This window comes from Pipistrellus kuhlii, unplaced genomic scaffold (genome assembly GCF_014108245.1).
Source record: "Pipistrellus kuhlii isolate mPipKuh1 unplaced genomic scaffold, mPipKuh1.p scaffold_m20_p_3, whole genome shotgun sequence".
NCBI lineage: Eukaryota > Metazoa > Chordata > Mammalia > Chiroptera > Vespertilionidae > Pipistrellus > Pipistrellus kuhlii.
In genome coordinates, this window is record NW_023425529.1 from 67,362,894 (window position 1) to 67,378,884 (window position 15,991).

Genomic DNA, 15,991 nt, shown 5'->3' on the forward strand with positions numbered 1-15,991 from the left:
TTCTGAGTTCTTGGGATATATTCCTAGAAGTGGGATCACTGGGTCAAATGGGAGTTCCATTTTTAATTTTTTGAGGAAACTCCATACTGTTTTCCAGTGGCTGCACCAGTTTGCATTTCCACCACCAGTGCACGAGGGTTCCTTTTTCTCCGCATCCTTGCCAACAATTGTCATTTGTTGATTTGTTAATGATAGCCATTCTTACAGGTGGTACCTCATTGTCATTTTGATTTGCATGTCTGTGATGATCAGTGACTTTGAGCACTTTTTCATATACCTTTTGGCCTTCTGCATGTCCATTTTGGAGAAGTGTCTATTGAAATCCTTTGCCCATTTTTTTAATTGAGTTATTTATCTTCCTTTTGTTAAGTTGTACGAGTTCCCTGTTTTGTAGGTTAACCCTTTATTAGCTGTATCATTGGCAAATATGTTCTCCCATGGAGTGGGCACTCTTGTTATTTTATTGATGGATTGTTTTTGCAGTGCAGAAGCTCTTTATTTTGATATAGTCCCATTTGCTTATTTTTTCATTAACTACCATTGTCCTAGGAGCTGTGTCAGTAAACATATTGCTATGAGAGATGTCTGAGATTTTGCTGCAAATGATTTCTTCAAGGATTTTTATGGCTCCACATCTTACATTTAAGTCTTTTTTTTATTCATTTTGAGTTTATTTTTGTGTATGGTAGTCTAATTTCTTTTCTTCTTTTTATATATCTGCCCAAATTTCCAACACCATTTATTGAAGAGAGAAGAGAGACTGTCTTGGCTCCATTGTATCTTCTTCCCTCCTTTTTCAATGAGCATAATGACTAAGGTTGATTTCCGGGTTCTCTGCTCTGTTCCATTGGCCTATTTGCCTGTTTTTGTGCTAGTACCGGGTTGCTTTAAATACAGTTGCTTTGTAGTACAACATGAAATCTGGTATTGTGATTCTCCCAACTTTGTTTTTCTTTATCAAGATTGCTGAAACTATTCAGAGTCTTTTTTTATTCCATATAAATTTTTGGAGAATTTGTTCTAGCTCTGTGAAATATGCTGTTGGTATTTTAATAGGGATTGCACTTAATCTGTAGATTGCCTTGTGTAGTATTGACATTTTAATGATGTTGATTCTACCAATCCATGAACATGGTATATTCTTCCACTTGCATATATCTTCCTTTATTTCTTTTCCAAATACAGGTCTTTTACCTTCTTGATTAAATTTATTCCTAAGTATTTTTTTTTTGTTGCAATGGTAAATGGGTTTGTTTTCCCTTTCTGAGAATTCATTATAGGTGTGTAAATATGCCATAGATTTCTTATTAATTTTATATTCTGCTATGTTGTCAAATTCATTTATTAAATCTAGTAGTTCTAATGTGTTCCTTTAAATATATAAAAAATAAACATGGGAATTGCACAGGACTTCATAATTTAATAAAAGTCATTTTAAATGCTGGATGATTTTCATGTTAGTTTAGTTATTTTAATTAAATCAATATTTATCAATGCACTATTAAACTCTATACTTAAAATATATCTAAATGTTATAGTGCCCTGGCCAGTATGCTCAGTGCTTAGAGTGTTGCCCATGAGTGGAAAAGTCACGGGTTTGATTCCCAGTCTAAGACATGATCCAGGCCACAGTTCAGGCACATGTGGGGGGCAACCAACTGCTATGTCTCTCTCACATATTTCTCTCTCTTTCTCTCTTTCTCTCTTCCCTCTCACACCCCATTCCTCCCTCTCTTCCACTCTAATAAATAAATAAATAAATAAATAAATAAATAAATAAATAAATAATCAATGGGGAAAAAGTCCTCTGGTGAGGATTAACAACAAAAATAAGTTGTATTAAAAAACAATGCACAAGTTAGCACTTTAAATGCTGTTCTTGGCTATATCCTTATATGTGAGAATGATTACATGTTTGATGAGAAAATAATCCAGTTATAATTTTTTTACTTTTTTCCCAGGTCGGATTTGGGATAACAGCACAAAAGACCTTAAGTTTGCATTCACTAACCTGACACCATTTACAATGTATGATGTATATGTTGCTGCAGAAACCAGTGCAGGGATTGGACCCAAATCAAATATCTCAATATTCACTCCCCCAGAAGGTAAGAACACCTCCTTTAGTATATTAATTAGATGTTTTTGCTCTGCTTGTGAATTTTATTGCATTGGCTTAATATTATGTTAGAAGCTATTTGGCTTATATAGGGTTTCCCAAGGAATGTACACCCACACTTTTGAATACTTATAAAATCAGTGTTTATTAAAATACATTTCATTTTCAAAATTGATCTATCAACTGTTAAAGTGTGTATGCATTTTTGGAGACCACATATGTACTTAATTCATGTTATTTCCTTATCAGGTGCCTAGCTAGTACATTCTAAGCATACATAACTCAGAACATTAAACCCATAGCTTACTTCATAATAAGAGGTTATGAAACACTACATGCAATAACGGACCTGTTAGAGGTTCACAGTGAATATTGGCAAAACCTCAAGAAATCTTAAACAAATACATTTAAAAGTGTTTAACTCACATTATTTGATGTAGAATATATATTTCTTCACAGATTAATGTTCAGAGGAATCTATATCTCCAACACCTATAACAAATATGTTTATAATGAAGAGGATATTTTAAGCAAGTAAGGAATCCTAGAGGGTACATACATAATACTAATTTACAAGCATGTATTGAAATTATTAAAACAATATTTCTCCTAAAAAAACACTTTTATCTGTATCTCGTAAACATCACAGTTTTAGGTGAAATGTAGTGTTAAAACATTTTCACCATACTCTTTTATAGCATTTTTTTGGCCTACACCACATGTGTCAAACACAAGGCCCGCGGGCCAAATCCGTCCCGCCAGGCCTTGCAATGTGGCCCGCACCGCGCTGTCATCACTGCACTCCGCTGCGTTTCCATTACAATGACAGTTTATGACTGTTCAGTAAACCATTCGTCCCGCGATTTAGGTTGGATTTTAGATTTTGGCCCCTTCTCTGATTGAGTTCGACACCCCTAGCCTACACCAAACTTGCTAATTGTCTTTATTTCTATTTAGGGATTGTATAACTAAAAAGAACACAATAATTTTTTTCACAATCACATTAACACTTTAAAAGTTTCACATATTTTCTTTTTATGAAAGATAAGATATAGTAACAAATTAAATACATTCATGTGTGAACATACATGGGCATGCATACACCACACACACACACACACACACACAGGATTGGGTATGTATTCATCAGAAATATATCCATTCAAGTATTTGACCATTAGAGGGCAGCAACATCTTACAATTAGGGAACTTTGTACTTCCCTTCAAAAAACAGTAAAATGATGATATTTTATTTAAAGAATATACAAATTATGTTTTATATCCCTTTCAAATGAAAATGCTAATGCATATATGGTTTCAATACACAGATTAAGAAAGAGAAGCATATACATAAGAAAAATGTTCTTTCTTTTTTTCTATTAAATGTTTTCCTTCGTGTTTCTATTAGAAGAGTTTTGGCTTTGTATGTCTTCTCCACTAGACCTTAATTTTCCTGGTCTCCACCTAAAAACTGCTCTTAAGCATTTCCAAGAAAACGGGACAGATTTATGGATAGCTGTCAAGCACAGCAGAGCTCCCTGACCCTCATCACACCAGCGTGCTTGAGTTTGATTGCAATAGAATTTTCTTAACCAAGCTAATTTCTCTTCTTATGTTATACAGCTAAATAAATTAAAAACTTTTGTCTTCTTTCAAGTAAAACCAATTTTGGTGCTTCTGAATCCACAATTTAAGATTGTTTTATTGTCATCATTCTTGGCCTATAGTATTTGACAAAAAATAGAGAAATAGAAAATATTGCCACATACAATCCTGTGGTTTTTTTATTTTGAATATCATGTAAACATTAATTTCCCTTTTTATGTTTGCATTTTTATTCACAAAATAATAAGTATAATTTTAGGGACATTGTTCAATATGTTTCATATGAGTTGTTTTTCAGACCAAATTATTTTCAATAGATGACTCTATTTGCCCTGTGTAACAAGCAGTTTACCCTGAGTTTCATCTTACTATCTTCTTGGCCTACTCACCATATAGACCACATCTGTTTGGATCTCAGGAGGGAACATTGACAGCAGGTGAACTCCAGTAAGGGCAGGAATGACATGGTTCTTACCATCTGCATGCCAGCCTTCCTCCATGGAGTTCTTGGGGATAGTTCAACCTTAGGAAGGGCTTCATAGGAATACTCTAACGCAGTGAATGTAGCTTTCTACTTGTGACAACACTAATGAATCATGGTCCCACTAATTAAACCTTATAATATATTGATAGGAATCTTTAAACTATATGAGAATATTCTAATAACTCATAAGAATTATATTCTTTCAATTAAAATCGATCTCTGAGTTTTAGTTGATTTTTTTCATTTATTGACACAACAGAGAATAGATTTTAAAGTCACTCATTTTATTTTCTTAATTAAGGTTACTCTGTTTTCTTTTCCTTGTTTAAAAGTAGGTTATAGTCTATTTAAAAATTCATTAGGACAAACTTTGAAAAAAATCTTTTGTTGAAAGTATTACATATACCCTCCTTTCCCCCCTTCCCCCAATTGATCCCTTCTAGCCTGCCTCCTGCTCCCTACCCCAAACCTTCAGCACCCTATCATCTGTGTCCATGTTTATGTATGTATACATGCATGCTAGTCCTCTGGTTGATCACTTCCCACCCACCACCATCCAAAGACTTCCCTATCAGTCTATTCATTAGGACAAATTTTTAAAGCAACTGGGGCTCTAACAAACCTCCAGATATTCCTAGAAAATGTTGAATTTACCCTTACAGAAAATAATATCTGCAATTACATTGCAATGGGGCTAATTTCATTGACACTGAGAATATTATGGTCTCTAGTATACATTGATTATCAAAGAAAAATCAGCCCTAACGGGCGTGGCTCAGTGACTAGAGGACAGCCTAAGGACTGAAAGGTCCCAGGTTAGATTATGGTCAAGGGCATGTACCTTGGTTGTGAGCACATCACCAGTAGGAGGTGTATAGGAGGCAGCTGATGGATATTTCTCTCTCACCGATGCTTCTAACTCTCTGTCTCCCTTCCTCTCTGTAAAAAAAAAATCAATAAAATATATTTTTAAAAATCAATGTCATGTTGTTATAGCAGTGATATTATATATTTCATAAGACTCCTATATTTGTTTAACATTTTACTAAACAAATTTTTACATAAGGATGAAAAAGATGATTTGGGGGGAAAATTGGTAACTTAATAATCTCCAATGCTACAAAATCATGAGTGATAAGTTACCCAACTAAGAGACAGCAAAATGAGACGGTGCTCCTGAATATAGACAACAGCATTTTCTTATCATTTGTATGGGGCTGAAAAAACCCTAAGTGCCCTGGCCTGTGTTGCTAAATGATTAGAACCTCTGTCTGTTCTGCAGGTTTGATTTCTGGTCAAGGGCACATATCTGGGTTGCAGGTCAGGAGGCATGTGGAAGGCAACAAACCAATGTATCTCTTTCACATTAATGTTTCTCTTTCTCTCCTTCTCCCTCCCCTCTATTCTCTCTAAAACAAACACACAAACAAATAAACAAATGGAAAATTATCCTCAGGCAAGGATTAACAACAAAAACAAATCTTAAGTAAACTTTGTTGCTTCAATATCACCTAATAAATTTTGTATCACTAGTGACACATGATTTGTAATGAGTTTAACATCATATAAAGCAAAGTATTGGAAGCCATATTTACTTCCCCATAAGTAGCTGTAGAAGTGAAGATTTTTGTTTTCAGTGATTTCAACTTGCTACTTTCTGCAAATGGTAATAAAATTTTTAGTAGGGAAATCACTGACAGACTGTCAATTTTGTTTTTCAGGATTTCCAGTGACATCTATTTTTCAATAGGTTTTCCCCCCACAATGTATTTCTAATGGAAATTTAATTTGCTCCATAATGGTAGAAATTATTTTAATGAATTTTCTTTGTTTCTCATTTATTAGCAAAATTTATAGATGTATTGACTTGAGTTTTATATAGTCCCTGCAGACAATGCAATAACATTGCCTTGTGTGTTTGGTTTTCTTTAGTTAATTTGGTATCAATGTTAAAGGAGCTTGATCTAATCCACATTTCTCTGGTTTCCCTATAAGAATTTGTGGTAAAACAGATAAAATTTCTTTCTAAAGATAAGATACAATGCTATCTACTTCATTTCCTTTATCCCTTAAGCTTTTTCTTCTTTTATAAGAAAAAAAGAAAGATGGGTATGCAGTCATTCTTATAGGAGTTTGGGGTTCATTTTTAAGGTAATATAGAAGCATTTAATTTTTACTTGAATCATAATGTTAGGCATTAGTATCACGGGGCAATACTTATTAAGTTTTATGAAAACATCTTCTAAATTAGAAAATGAAGAAATTACCTGCTACTATTCTAAGTTGGCTAACTAAGAGATACCAAACTATGTACTGGGTAGTTTGTGGTATCCTACTACATTAATGTGTTACATTAAATTTCACTTATTTTCTAGGAGGCAGGGTTTAGCTGCCTGATTATTCTGATGAATGCAATCATTAAATTGGCTTCTTAAATTGAGAACGTGCGTTCAAATTAAATAGAAAAATGACCTATTTCTTCTATGAATGTGTTATACCATACTGGCTAAGGGTGTATCTATTGTACATAGTGATGCCAAAATACAATATGGAAGAAAGGTGAAATGGGAGCATTGCTAACTAAGTGGCCGTATTGTTTCCACACTACTCAGTTCATTGGAATGTTTCTCCACCCTTAAACAATATGTTGGTAAATATGGTAATAGAAACATAAGCTCTGAAGACAATATCTGTTAATGAAATAAAACCTATACAAGAAGTGACCTGTGCAAAATGTTTTATCTATCTTATGTCTCCCTCTGTCTGCAGGTGCTCAGAGCAGTGTGACTATATGAGTGCTCTGTTGGGTGATGAATGAATGAATCAATGATTGTGGGATCCTAGAACTGATCCTCCATCCTTCAAAGGACAGCTTTCTCTTGAGATTAGAACTTATGATGTGGGAGGTCAATCTAAAGAGTTATCCTTCTACTTAGAGATTTACCAAAATGTTTTTAGCTAGAAGATTCAAAGGACTAGCAAATTACAGACATTTAGCCATGTTATGTTTATCTCCCAGTTTTGATTTTACCCTTGCTGGACACTAGAATCTTGTCTGCAGTAATCAAATAATATGCTCTTGGGCTAGAATGACTTACTCATCCATCTAGCCATTAACTATCAAAAAAAGTTTTGAAATATTTATATTATTACAATATCTAGAGAGCTTTTTAAATGGTTATGTCATAGATAAAGAAAACACTCTTTATTACTGGATGAAAACACCATACAGTTTCTTTCATGATTAATTTAAGCATGATTCTATCACTAATTATGGATAATATTAATGGAAGTTGTGATATTAATTTTTAATTTATTTATGTTATCTTAAAAGGTAACAGAGTAATTTTCCATTTATATCCTACCCTCCTCCCTCCCACCCCCGGGGCTTTAAGGTGTCTCTTCTAAGTGAAATTGGCTAAATCTTTACTAATGTGAAATACCTCATCTTAGGAAAATCAATATTTTATTGCGTCCTGATTATAAAGGACATTATTTTTCTGACATATTTTTTCTTTCTTGAACCAACATTTTATAAATTCTCTTGAATCATTTGTTCTTTAAAGAAACCTTACATAGTAATAGGAATGGTATAATTACACCAATTTTATAGATAAGGAGACTGGGGATGGAGGGGTGAATTGGCCATTTGTAACCACACATTGAGCTATATGAGAAATGTGGACAAAAGCCCAGGGCAGTTTGTCCTTGATCCATTACTCCTTTGCACTGGAGGTTTCCTCGATGTCACTTTTGGTGACTTTATACCTAGAACTTGTTTAAGCATTTGGTGCTTTGTCTTAAACCAAATAGTTTGTTCCTGTTTTTCTTGACTGAAATATGTAAGGGTGCCTGAAATTTGAGACTCATGTAATTAATTTATAAAATCAGCAGGTAAAAATCAATCAACTCTTCAAACAACCTTACGTAATAAATTAAATGATAGCCTAATTGAATTTACCAACTATATTTCATTGTATTCCAAGTCTTCTAGATATTGTTTTTTGATATGTTGTTATCCTATATAATAAAAGGCTAATAATATTCAAATTGACCAAACAGCTGGTTGCTGTGGTGTGCTCTGATCACCAGGGGGCAGGCACTCAATGCAGGAGCTGCCCCCTGGTGGTCAGTGCATTCCCACAGGGGGAGCGCTGCTCTGCCAGAAGGTGCAGCAGTGGAGCCTCTCCCACCTCTTCAGCAGTCAGACATCCCTTGAGGGCTCCCAGACAGTGAGAGGGCACAGGCTGGGCTGAGGGACCTCCCCACTCCCCCCCTGCGCCCAAGTGCCCAAAGTTCATGCATTGGGCCACTAGTAATTTGTATAAAGCCCTCAAGGTTTCTACTGTGCATTAATCATCCAGAAACAGCTTCTGGGAAGTTTTTTTTTTTTATTACTGTAATTATCGGAACAAATATTATAACATTTTGATTTGGGGAAATTATTCCACATTATTTTGTTTCTTATTTTCATTTTTGAGAATAATGTGTAGAAATTTAACTTTAAATACCCAGGTATTTAAAGATTCTTATACATATATTTAATTATTGATTAATAATTGTTTTAGCCTGTTTTCTAGAAGAATTTCTTATAGACCTTAAATCATTAAGAATTTGGAAAATTTAAAAAATTAAAAAAAAATTTTAATTTCCACCTCCTTATTTTTATTTTTATTTTTAGTTCCAGGTGCGGTATTTGATTTACAGCTTGCAGAAGTAGAAGCCACACAAATAAGAATTACTTGGAAGAAACCACGACAGCCAAATGGAATCATTAACCAATACCGAGTGAAAGTGCTAGTTTCAGAGACTGGAGTAATTTTGGAAAATACTTTGCTCACTGGAAAAGATGAGGTATTGTCTTTTATTTTACACCTTGGTGAACACTTTCTACTTGGTCGTGGCACATGATAACTTTAAGGTTTTCAATCACTCACACAAAATACTTGACAAGCTTTATAGAAGAATGTGAAGTAAATTTGGGCCTTGTTGATAATATAGTTGGATCATATTTCATTTTAAGACAGATATTATTATTGAAATGTTATTATTCTCTTTCAGCATATGAAAGATGTTAATTGAGCAATTAAGTAGGCAAAAGGTCCTTTCATATGTGAATATTATTATGGTAATTTAGTTAATGAATTGTTTTAAAACTCCTATTATAATTTAAATAGTCCTACTAAGATTGTGCTTGCAATGGGAACAACAAAAGGTACTGTCATTTTAGTAGCTATTATCGACAAATGATTATGTCTGTTTAGCCTTAGGAGAGTATATTTCTCAGAGCTGCCTTTTATTGAGAAAGTACATTTCATTAAAGAAATCAAATTTTACCTAATAATAGAGAAACATGTAAATTGACCATACCTCCACTACGCCCACAGCCAATCAGAGTGAGTATGCAAATTAACTCAAGATGGTGATTAATTTGCATACATACCTGGGTCCTGGGAGCCTCCTCTCCACCTAGGTCACTCCCAGCAGGTCATCGGAGGGGCTGGGGCCTTTTTTCAAAGTCTAAAGCACATGTGTCAAACACAAGGCCCACGGGCCAAATCCGTCCCGCCAGGCCTTGCAATGTGGCCCGCACCGCGCTGTCATCACTGCACTCCGCTGCGTTTCCATCACAATGACAGTTTATGACTGTTCAGTAAACCATTCGGCCCGCGATTTAGGCTGGATTTTAGATTTTGGCCCCTTCTCTGATTGAGTTCGACACCCCTAGTCTAAAGCCTCTTGGGGTGACATTGGTTTGCAAAGCCATAGGTTTCAAGTGAACAGCTCAGTCAAATATCACCTGCACACTGCTTGCTGGGCACATATAGAATAAACAGACTTAGGACCAGTGAGTTCACCTGGAAGACTAGCTTACAGGCACTGCCCAATGGGTATTCAGCAATTGGCTTCTACTGTTTTGGTTCAAAATCACTGCTTCTTCCAGCTGTGCTGTTATTTTCCCCACATTTAGTCCTTCTATTTCTAACCCCGGCCTTCCTCTGTTTCTGGCATCTATTTGAAAATTGACTCTTCTAGGTGCTCAATGCATTCTGGCTGCCCAGTATTATTACTCCGACTTGCTCACCATCTCCAGACTAGGGTTCAGTTTTAATCCTGTGTTTGACTCCTTTCTTCTGTGAAAAGATGTTGAGTTCTACTTTCTCTGATACTCAGGTAAAGGGTAAAAACTCGACCCTTTACTCCTGACAAGAAGGTCTTAAATGAAATAGATAGTTCTTCTGGGACGTAGGTGCTAGGTCTCTCACACTTGCTTTCATCTTGAGAGGAAGAGGTTCTAAAGAGACTTCTTGTAATTTTGCTTCTATCTATCTGACTCCAATCCCTGTGACATAGTAGGGACAACATGAGCTTTGGAATCATAGAATTCTGGGTTTGGTCACTTACTGGGCTGTACTGGGCAGAGAGGTCAAGAGCACGGTCCTAAGAGACAGAATACGAGGCTTTGTCTTTATGGACAATTTAACTTTGGGCAAGTTGGCCTGGAATCTCTGAATTTTAGTTTCTTTTTCTCTAAGACAGGGATTATAAGAGTCGCTAAAACAAAAGGTTGGTAATAAGGATTTCATAGATTAATGTATGGAAAAATTTAGAACTGTAAGTTGGCAGGTATTAAGTACTGTGCTAAATAATTGCGACTTATTGTGATTATTTTTTTTAGCATAGCTTTTTCTTTAATTTTTTTAAAATTTAAATTGCAGTTAACATACAATATTATATTAGTTTCAGGTGTACAGCATAGTGATTAGGTATTTATATAATTTATGAAGTGATCACGCAGATAAGTCCAGTACCCATCTGACACACTATATATGGTTATTACAAAGTTATTTCATATTCTCTATGATGTACTTTACATCCCTATGTCTATTTTTGTAACTGGCAGTTTCTATTGTGATTATTAATCATGGCATTGGGCCATCTGCCTTGGTTGGCACTCAATATTAGCTCCCTTACCATCTCTCAATACAGGAGACATTATACTTTATTTTTGTGATGGTATCTTTTTCATTCGATGAGGCCTGTTATTGGTGTTTGGGTTTATCTTGCAGGGAGAAAGATTTGGCTAAAGCTCTAAATTTAAGTGAGCCAGGATCCTAGCACTGGCTCTGCCCTGTTCTAGGTCAAGAACTTGGACAAATCCACTTTTGGAGACTTGGTGCCCTTATTTTAAAAGCTGGACTTTGCCGAAACCGGTTTGGCTAAGTGGATAAAGTGTTGGCCTGTGGACTGAAAGGTCCCAGGTTTGATTCTGGTCAAGGGCATGTACCTTGGTTGAGGGCACATCCCCAGTGCGGGTGTGCAAGAGGCAGCTGATCAAGGATTCTCCCTCATTGATGTTTCTAACTCTCTATACTTCTCTCTTCCTCTCTGTAAAAAAAATAAAAAAAAAATACATACATATATATATATATATATATATATATATATATATACACACACACACACACACACACACACACACACACCATATTTTTCGGACCATAAGATGCTCCTGACCATAAGACACACCAGTTTTTAGAGAAGGGAAATGAAGAAAAAAAGATTCTGAAACAAATAGTGTCCTAAAATATTTTATGTGCATTAAAACCCAACATCACAGTCATAAACACATGTAATCAACCCTGTAAAGTAAACAGCAGCATTTAGAACCATTTTAGAGCCGGGCAAGCACACAGAGACCACACAGAGCCGGGCAAGTAAAAAAACTTTTTTTTTAAAGTATATGTGTAGGCTATATTTGAACCATAAGATGCAGGGACTTTTCCCCCCCACTTCTGGGGGAAAAAAAGTGTGTCTTATGGTCCGAAAAACACGGTATATATTAAAAAAAAAAAAAAAAAAAAAAAACCTTAAAAAAAAAAGCTTTGCTTGTGTACCCACTCCAGAGAGTGAGGAATATATGAGATAACAGATAAAACCTCTGGGTTAATGTAGTAATTTATTATCCTTTTCCTTGATGTTGGCACCTATCTTAGGATAAAGACAGTTTTCTTCCTGTCACTCTTTAAAAAAAATTATTTTTTAATTACAGTTGTACAAATTTATATCAGCTTCAGGTACAATCTAGTGATTAGACATTCATATAATTTACAAAGGGATCATCCTGATAAATCTGGCACCCATTTGTTGTCATACATAGTTATTACAAGACTAGAGGCCTGGTGCACGAAATGCATGCACTGGAGGGGGTTGTCCCTCAGCCTAGCCTGCAACCTCTTCAATCTGGGAACCCTTGGACACGCCTCGCCTCTCACAATCCAGGACTGCTGGCTCCCAACTACTCGCCTGCCTGCCAGCCTGATCACCAGCCTGATTGATGCTTAACTGCTCCCCTGCCAACCCAATTGCTCCTAACTGTTCTCCCCTACTGGCCCAGTAACCCCCAACTGCCATCCCCTGCAAGCCCAGTCACCCTCCCCTGCTGGTGTGGTTGCCCCTAACTGCCCTCCCATGTTGGCTCAGTCAACCCCTAACTGCCCTCCCCTGCCAGCCCAATCACCCTCCCCTGCTGGCCTGGTCACCCCCAATGACCCTCCCCTGCCAGCCATTTTTAACCACATGGGGGTGGCTATCTTGTGAAAGGGTGTGAAGGTCAATTTACATATTACCTCTTTATTATTTAGGATTATTAACTATACTCCCTATGCTGCACTTTACATCCCCATGACAATTCTGTATCTGTCAATTTGTACTTCTGAATCCCCTCTCCTTTTTTACCTATTCTCCCAACCTCCTCTAGTAACCATTAAAATGTTCTCTGTATCTATGAGTCTGTTTCTGGTCTACTTGTTCATTTATTTTGTTCATTATATTTCACATATAAGTAAATTCATACGGTGTTTGTCTTCTTCTGTCTGACCTATTTCACATAGCACAATACCTTTTAAGTATATTCATGTTTTCACAGATGGCAAGATCTCATTCTTTTCTTATGGCTGAGTCATATTCTATTATACAGATGCACCACTTCTTTATCCATTCATCAATTTTTAAAATATTTTAATTAATTAATTTTTAATAATGTTTATTGTTGAGAGTATTACAGAAGTCCCCCTTCCCCTCCTCATTGTCCCACTCCACTGGGTTTCTCATCCCACCTTCACCACTCTACTGTCTGTGTCCATAGGTAATGCATAATGATTCTCTTTTTTCTTTAACCATTGGGATTTTATTTTATGCATATATACATATAATAAAAGGCTAATATGCAAGTCAACCAAATGGTAGAACGACTGGTTGCTATGATGCACATGCACCACCAGGGGGCAGACATTCAAGACAGGAACTGCCCCTTGGTGGTCAGTGTGCTCCTACAGGGAAGTTGGTCTCATGGTTGGCGAGCACCACAGTGGTGACGGTTAGGCCCTCTCCCACCTCCACAGCAGAACTAAGGGTGTCCAACTGAGAGCTTAGGGAGCGGGCCTAAGCCATCAGCTGGATATCCTCCAAGGGCTTCTGGACTGTGAGAGGGCACAGGTGGGGCTGAGGAGACCCCCCAACTGAGTACACAAATTTTGTGAACTAGGACTCTAATATGCATGTAAGATCCTTGGTTAATCTCTTCCCACCCTCTTCGCACTTCCCTCTGAGATTCCTCAGTCCATTCCATGTTTTCATGCCTCTGGTCTATTTTATTCATTTGATTGCTTGTTTGTTTATTTTGATTTTTAAATTTAATTAATAGATATGTACTTATTGCCATTTTATTGTTCATAAATTTCCTCTCCTCCTCCTCTTCTTCCTCCTCCTCCTCCTCCTCCTCCTCCTCTTTCTCATCCCTCCTCCTCCTCTTTTCATCCCTCCTTCTCCTTTTCCTCCTCCTCCTCTTCTCCTCCTCCTCTTCTTTCTCATCCATCCACCACCTCTGCCTGTGCCTCCTCCTCTTAAAAAATACCTTTCAACATTTCATGTAATACTGGCTTGGTGTTTTTTTCTCTTTCCCTCCCTCTCCTCTAGGCTTTTCTTGTCTATGAAGCTCTTTATCTGATCTTAAATTCTAAATGATAGCTTTGCTGGGTAGAGTAAATTTATTTGTAACTTTTTGCTATTCATCACTTTGAATATTTCTTGCCACTCCCTTCTGGCCTGCAAAGTTTCTACTGAGAAATCAGCTGACAGTCATATGGGTACTCCCTTATAGGTAACTAACTGTTTTCTCCCTTGCTGCTTTTAAGATTCTCCTTTTTCTTTAACCATTGGGATTTTATTATGATTTTTCTTGTTGTGGGCCTCTTTGGGTTCCTCTTGTTTGGGACTTTCTGTGCTTTCTGGACTTGAAAGTCTAATTTAGGGGTGTCGAACTCAATCAGAGAAGGGGCCAAAATCTAAAATCCAGCCTAAATCGCTGGCCGAATGGTTTACTGAACAGTCATAAACTGTCATTGTGATGGAAACGCAGCAGAGTGCAGTGATGACAGCGCGGTGCGGGCCACATTGCAAGGCCTGGCGGGATGGATTTGGCCCTCGGGCCTTGTGTTTGACACATGTGGCTAATTCTTTTACCAAGTAGGGGAAGTTTTCTGTCATTATTTCTTCAAATAGGTTTTTAATATCCTGCTTTCTCTCTTCTTCTTCTGGTATCTCCATAATGTGAATGTAGTACACTTGAAATTGTCCCAGAGGCTCCTTACACTATTTTCATAATTTTGTATTATTTTTCTTTTTGCTCCTCTGATTGGTTATTGTTTTGCTTATTCATATTCTAAATCATTGATTTGATTCTAAGAATCTTCTAGTCTACTGTTGAATTCCTATAAATCATTCTTTATTTCAATTATTGTGTGCTAATTTCTGACTGGTCCTTTTCCATATCTTTAACATTCTCACTAAGATTCTTGAAAGTCTTACTACATCCCTTAAAGCTCTCATTAAGTCCCCTGAATCTCTCATTAAGATCCTTGAGTAACATAACCATTTTTTTGAACTTTTAATAGTTTTCTTGCTTCCATTCCCCCCCCCCCCCCAATTTGTGACATGTTTCTTTGTTTCCAAATTTTTGTTTGTTTTTGTGTATTGGGTAGGGTTGCTATGTCTCCTGGAATTTTGTAGAGTGGCCTTGTGTAGTAGATGTCCTTTAGTGCCCAATGACTCAACCTCCTCAGTCACATGAACAAGGCACTATAGGTGCACTCCTGTGTGGGCTATGTGCACAGTCTTATAGTTGAGCCTTTATTGCTGTTGGTATCACTGGGAGGAGTTGACCTTTAGGCCAGTTGGATGTGAGGACCAGCTGTGACTAAATGGAATAGTTACTATGCAGAAGACTCCTATATAAAGCAGGACTTGCTTTAGTGGGGCTTTGGTGCTCACTGAGTCTGCCCCTTGAGTGTGTGAGGAGTTATGGATGTGAGGAGTTGTAATCTAGTGTGATATGAAGCTATACCCCAGGTGCACTAGCTATAGGCCTTTAGGGAGGTGCAAAGTCAGCCTGGCAGGAGCTACAAAGTGATCTGTAGATGCTTGCTATTTGTATTGGGTTCTGAAATTCCCAGCTGTGAAGCAAGGCAGGCTGGTTCTAGTGCCAGGTCTTGGGCATTTTAACGATAGGTTTGGGGCATGTTAACACCAGCTGCTGATTGTTTGAGAGATTTTTAGCAAAGTCTGAAACCCGAGCCTTTGTACAGGCCATTCATATGGAAAAGATGCTACAAACAGCTTGGATGTGTCTACAAATTGGATGGGGCAGGTTCTAAGGGCATCAACAGGGTGGAGGAAACAGTGTGAGTCACACTGATGTAAACTCAGATATGGCTGCCAGTCAG

General features: G+C 36.9%; 1 protein-coding gene across 1 annotated transcript in view; it reads left to right on the forward strand.

Moving 5' to 3' along the window:
* Positions 1-15,991, forward strand: part of PTPRQ (protein tyrosine phosphatase receptor type Q) — a 248,128-nt gene that overhangs the window by 60,343 nt on the left and 171,794 nt on the right. The window contains exons 25-26 of the mRNA XM_036457041.2: positions 1,962-2,108; positions 8,890-9,062. Coding sequence (XP_036312934.2) covers positions 1,962-2,108; positions 8,890-9,062 — 320 coding nt within the window. The remainder of the gene's footprint in view (positions 1-1,961; positions 2,109-8,889; positions 9,063-15,991) is intronic.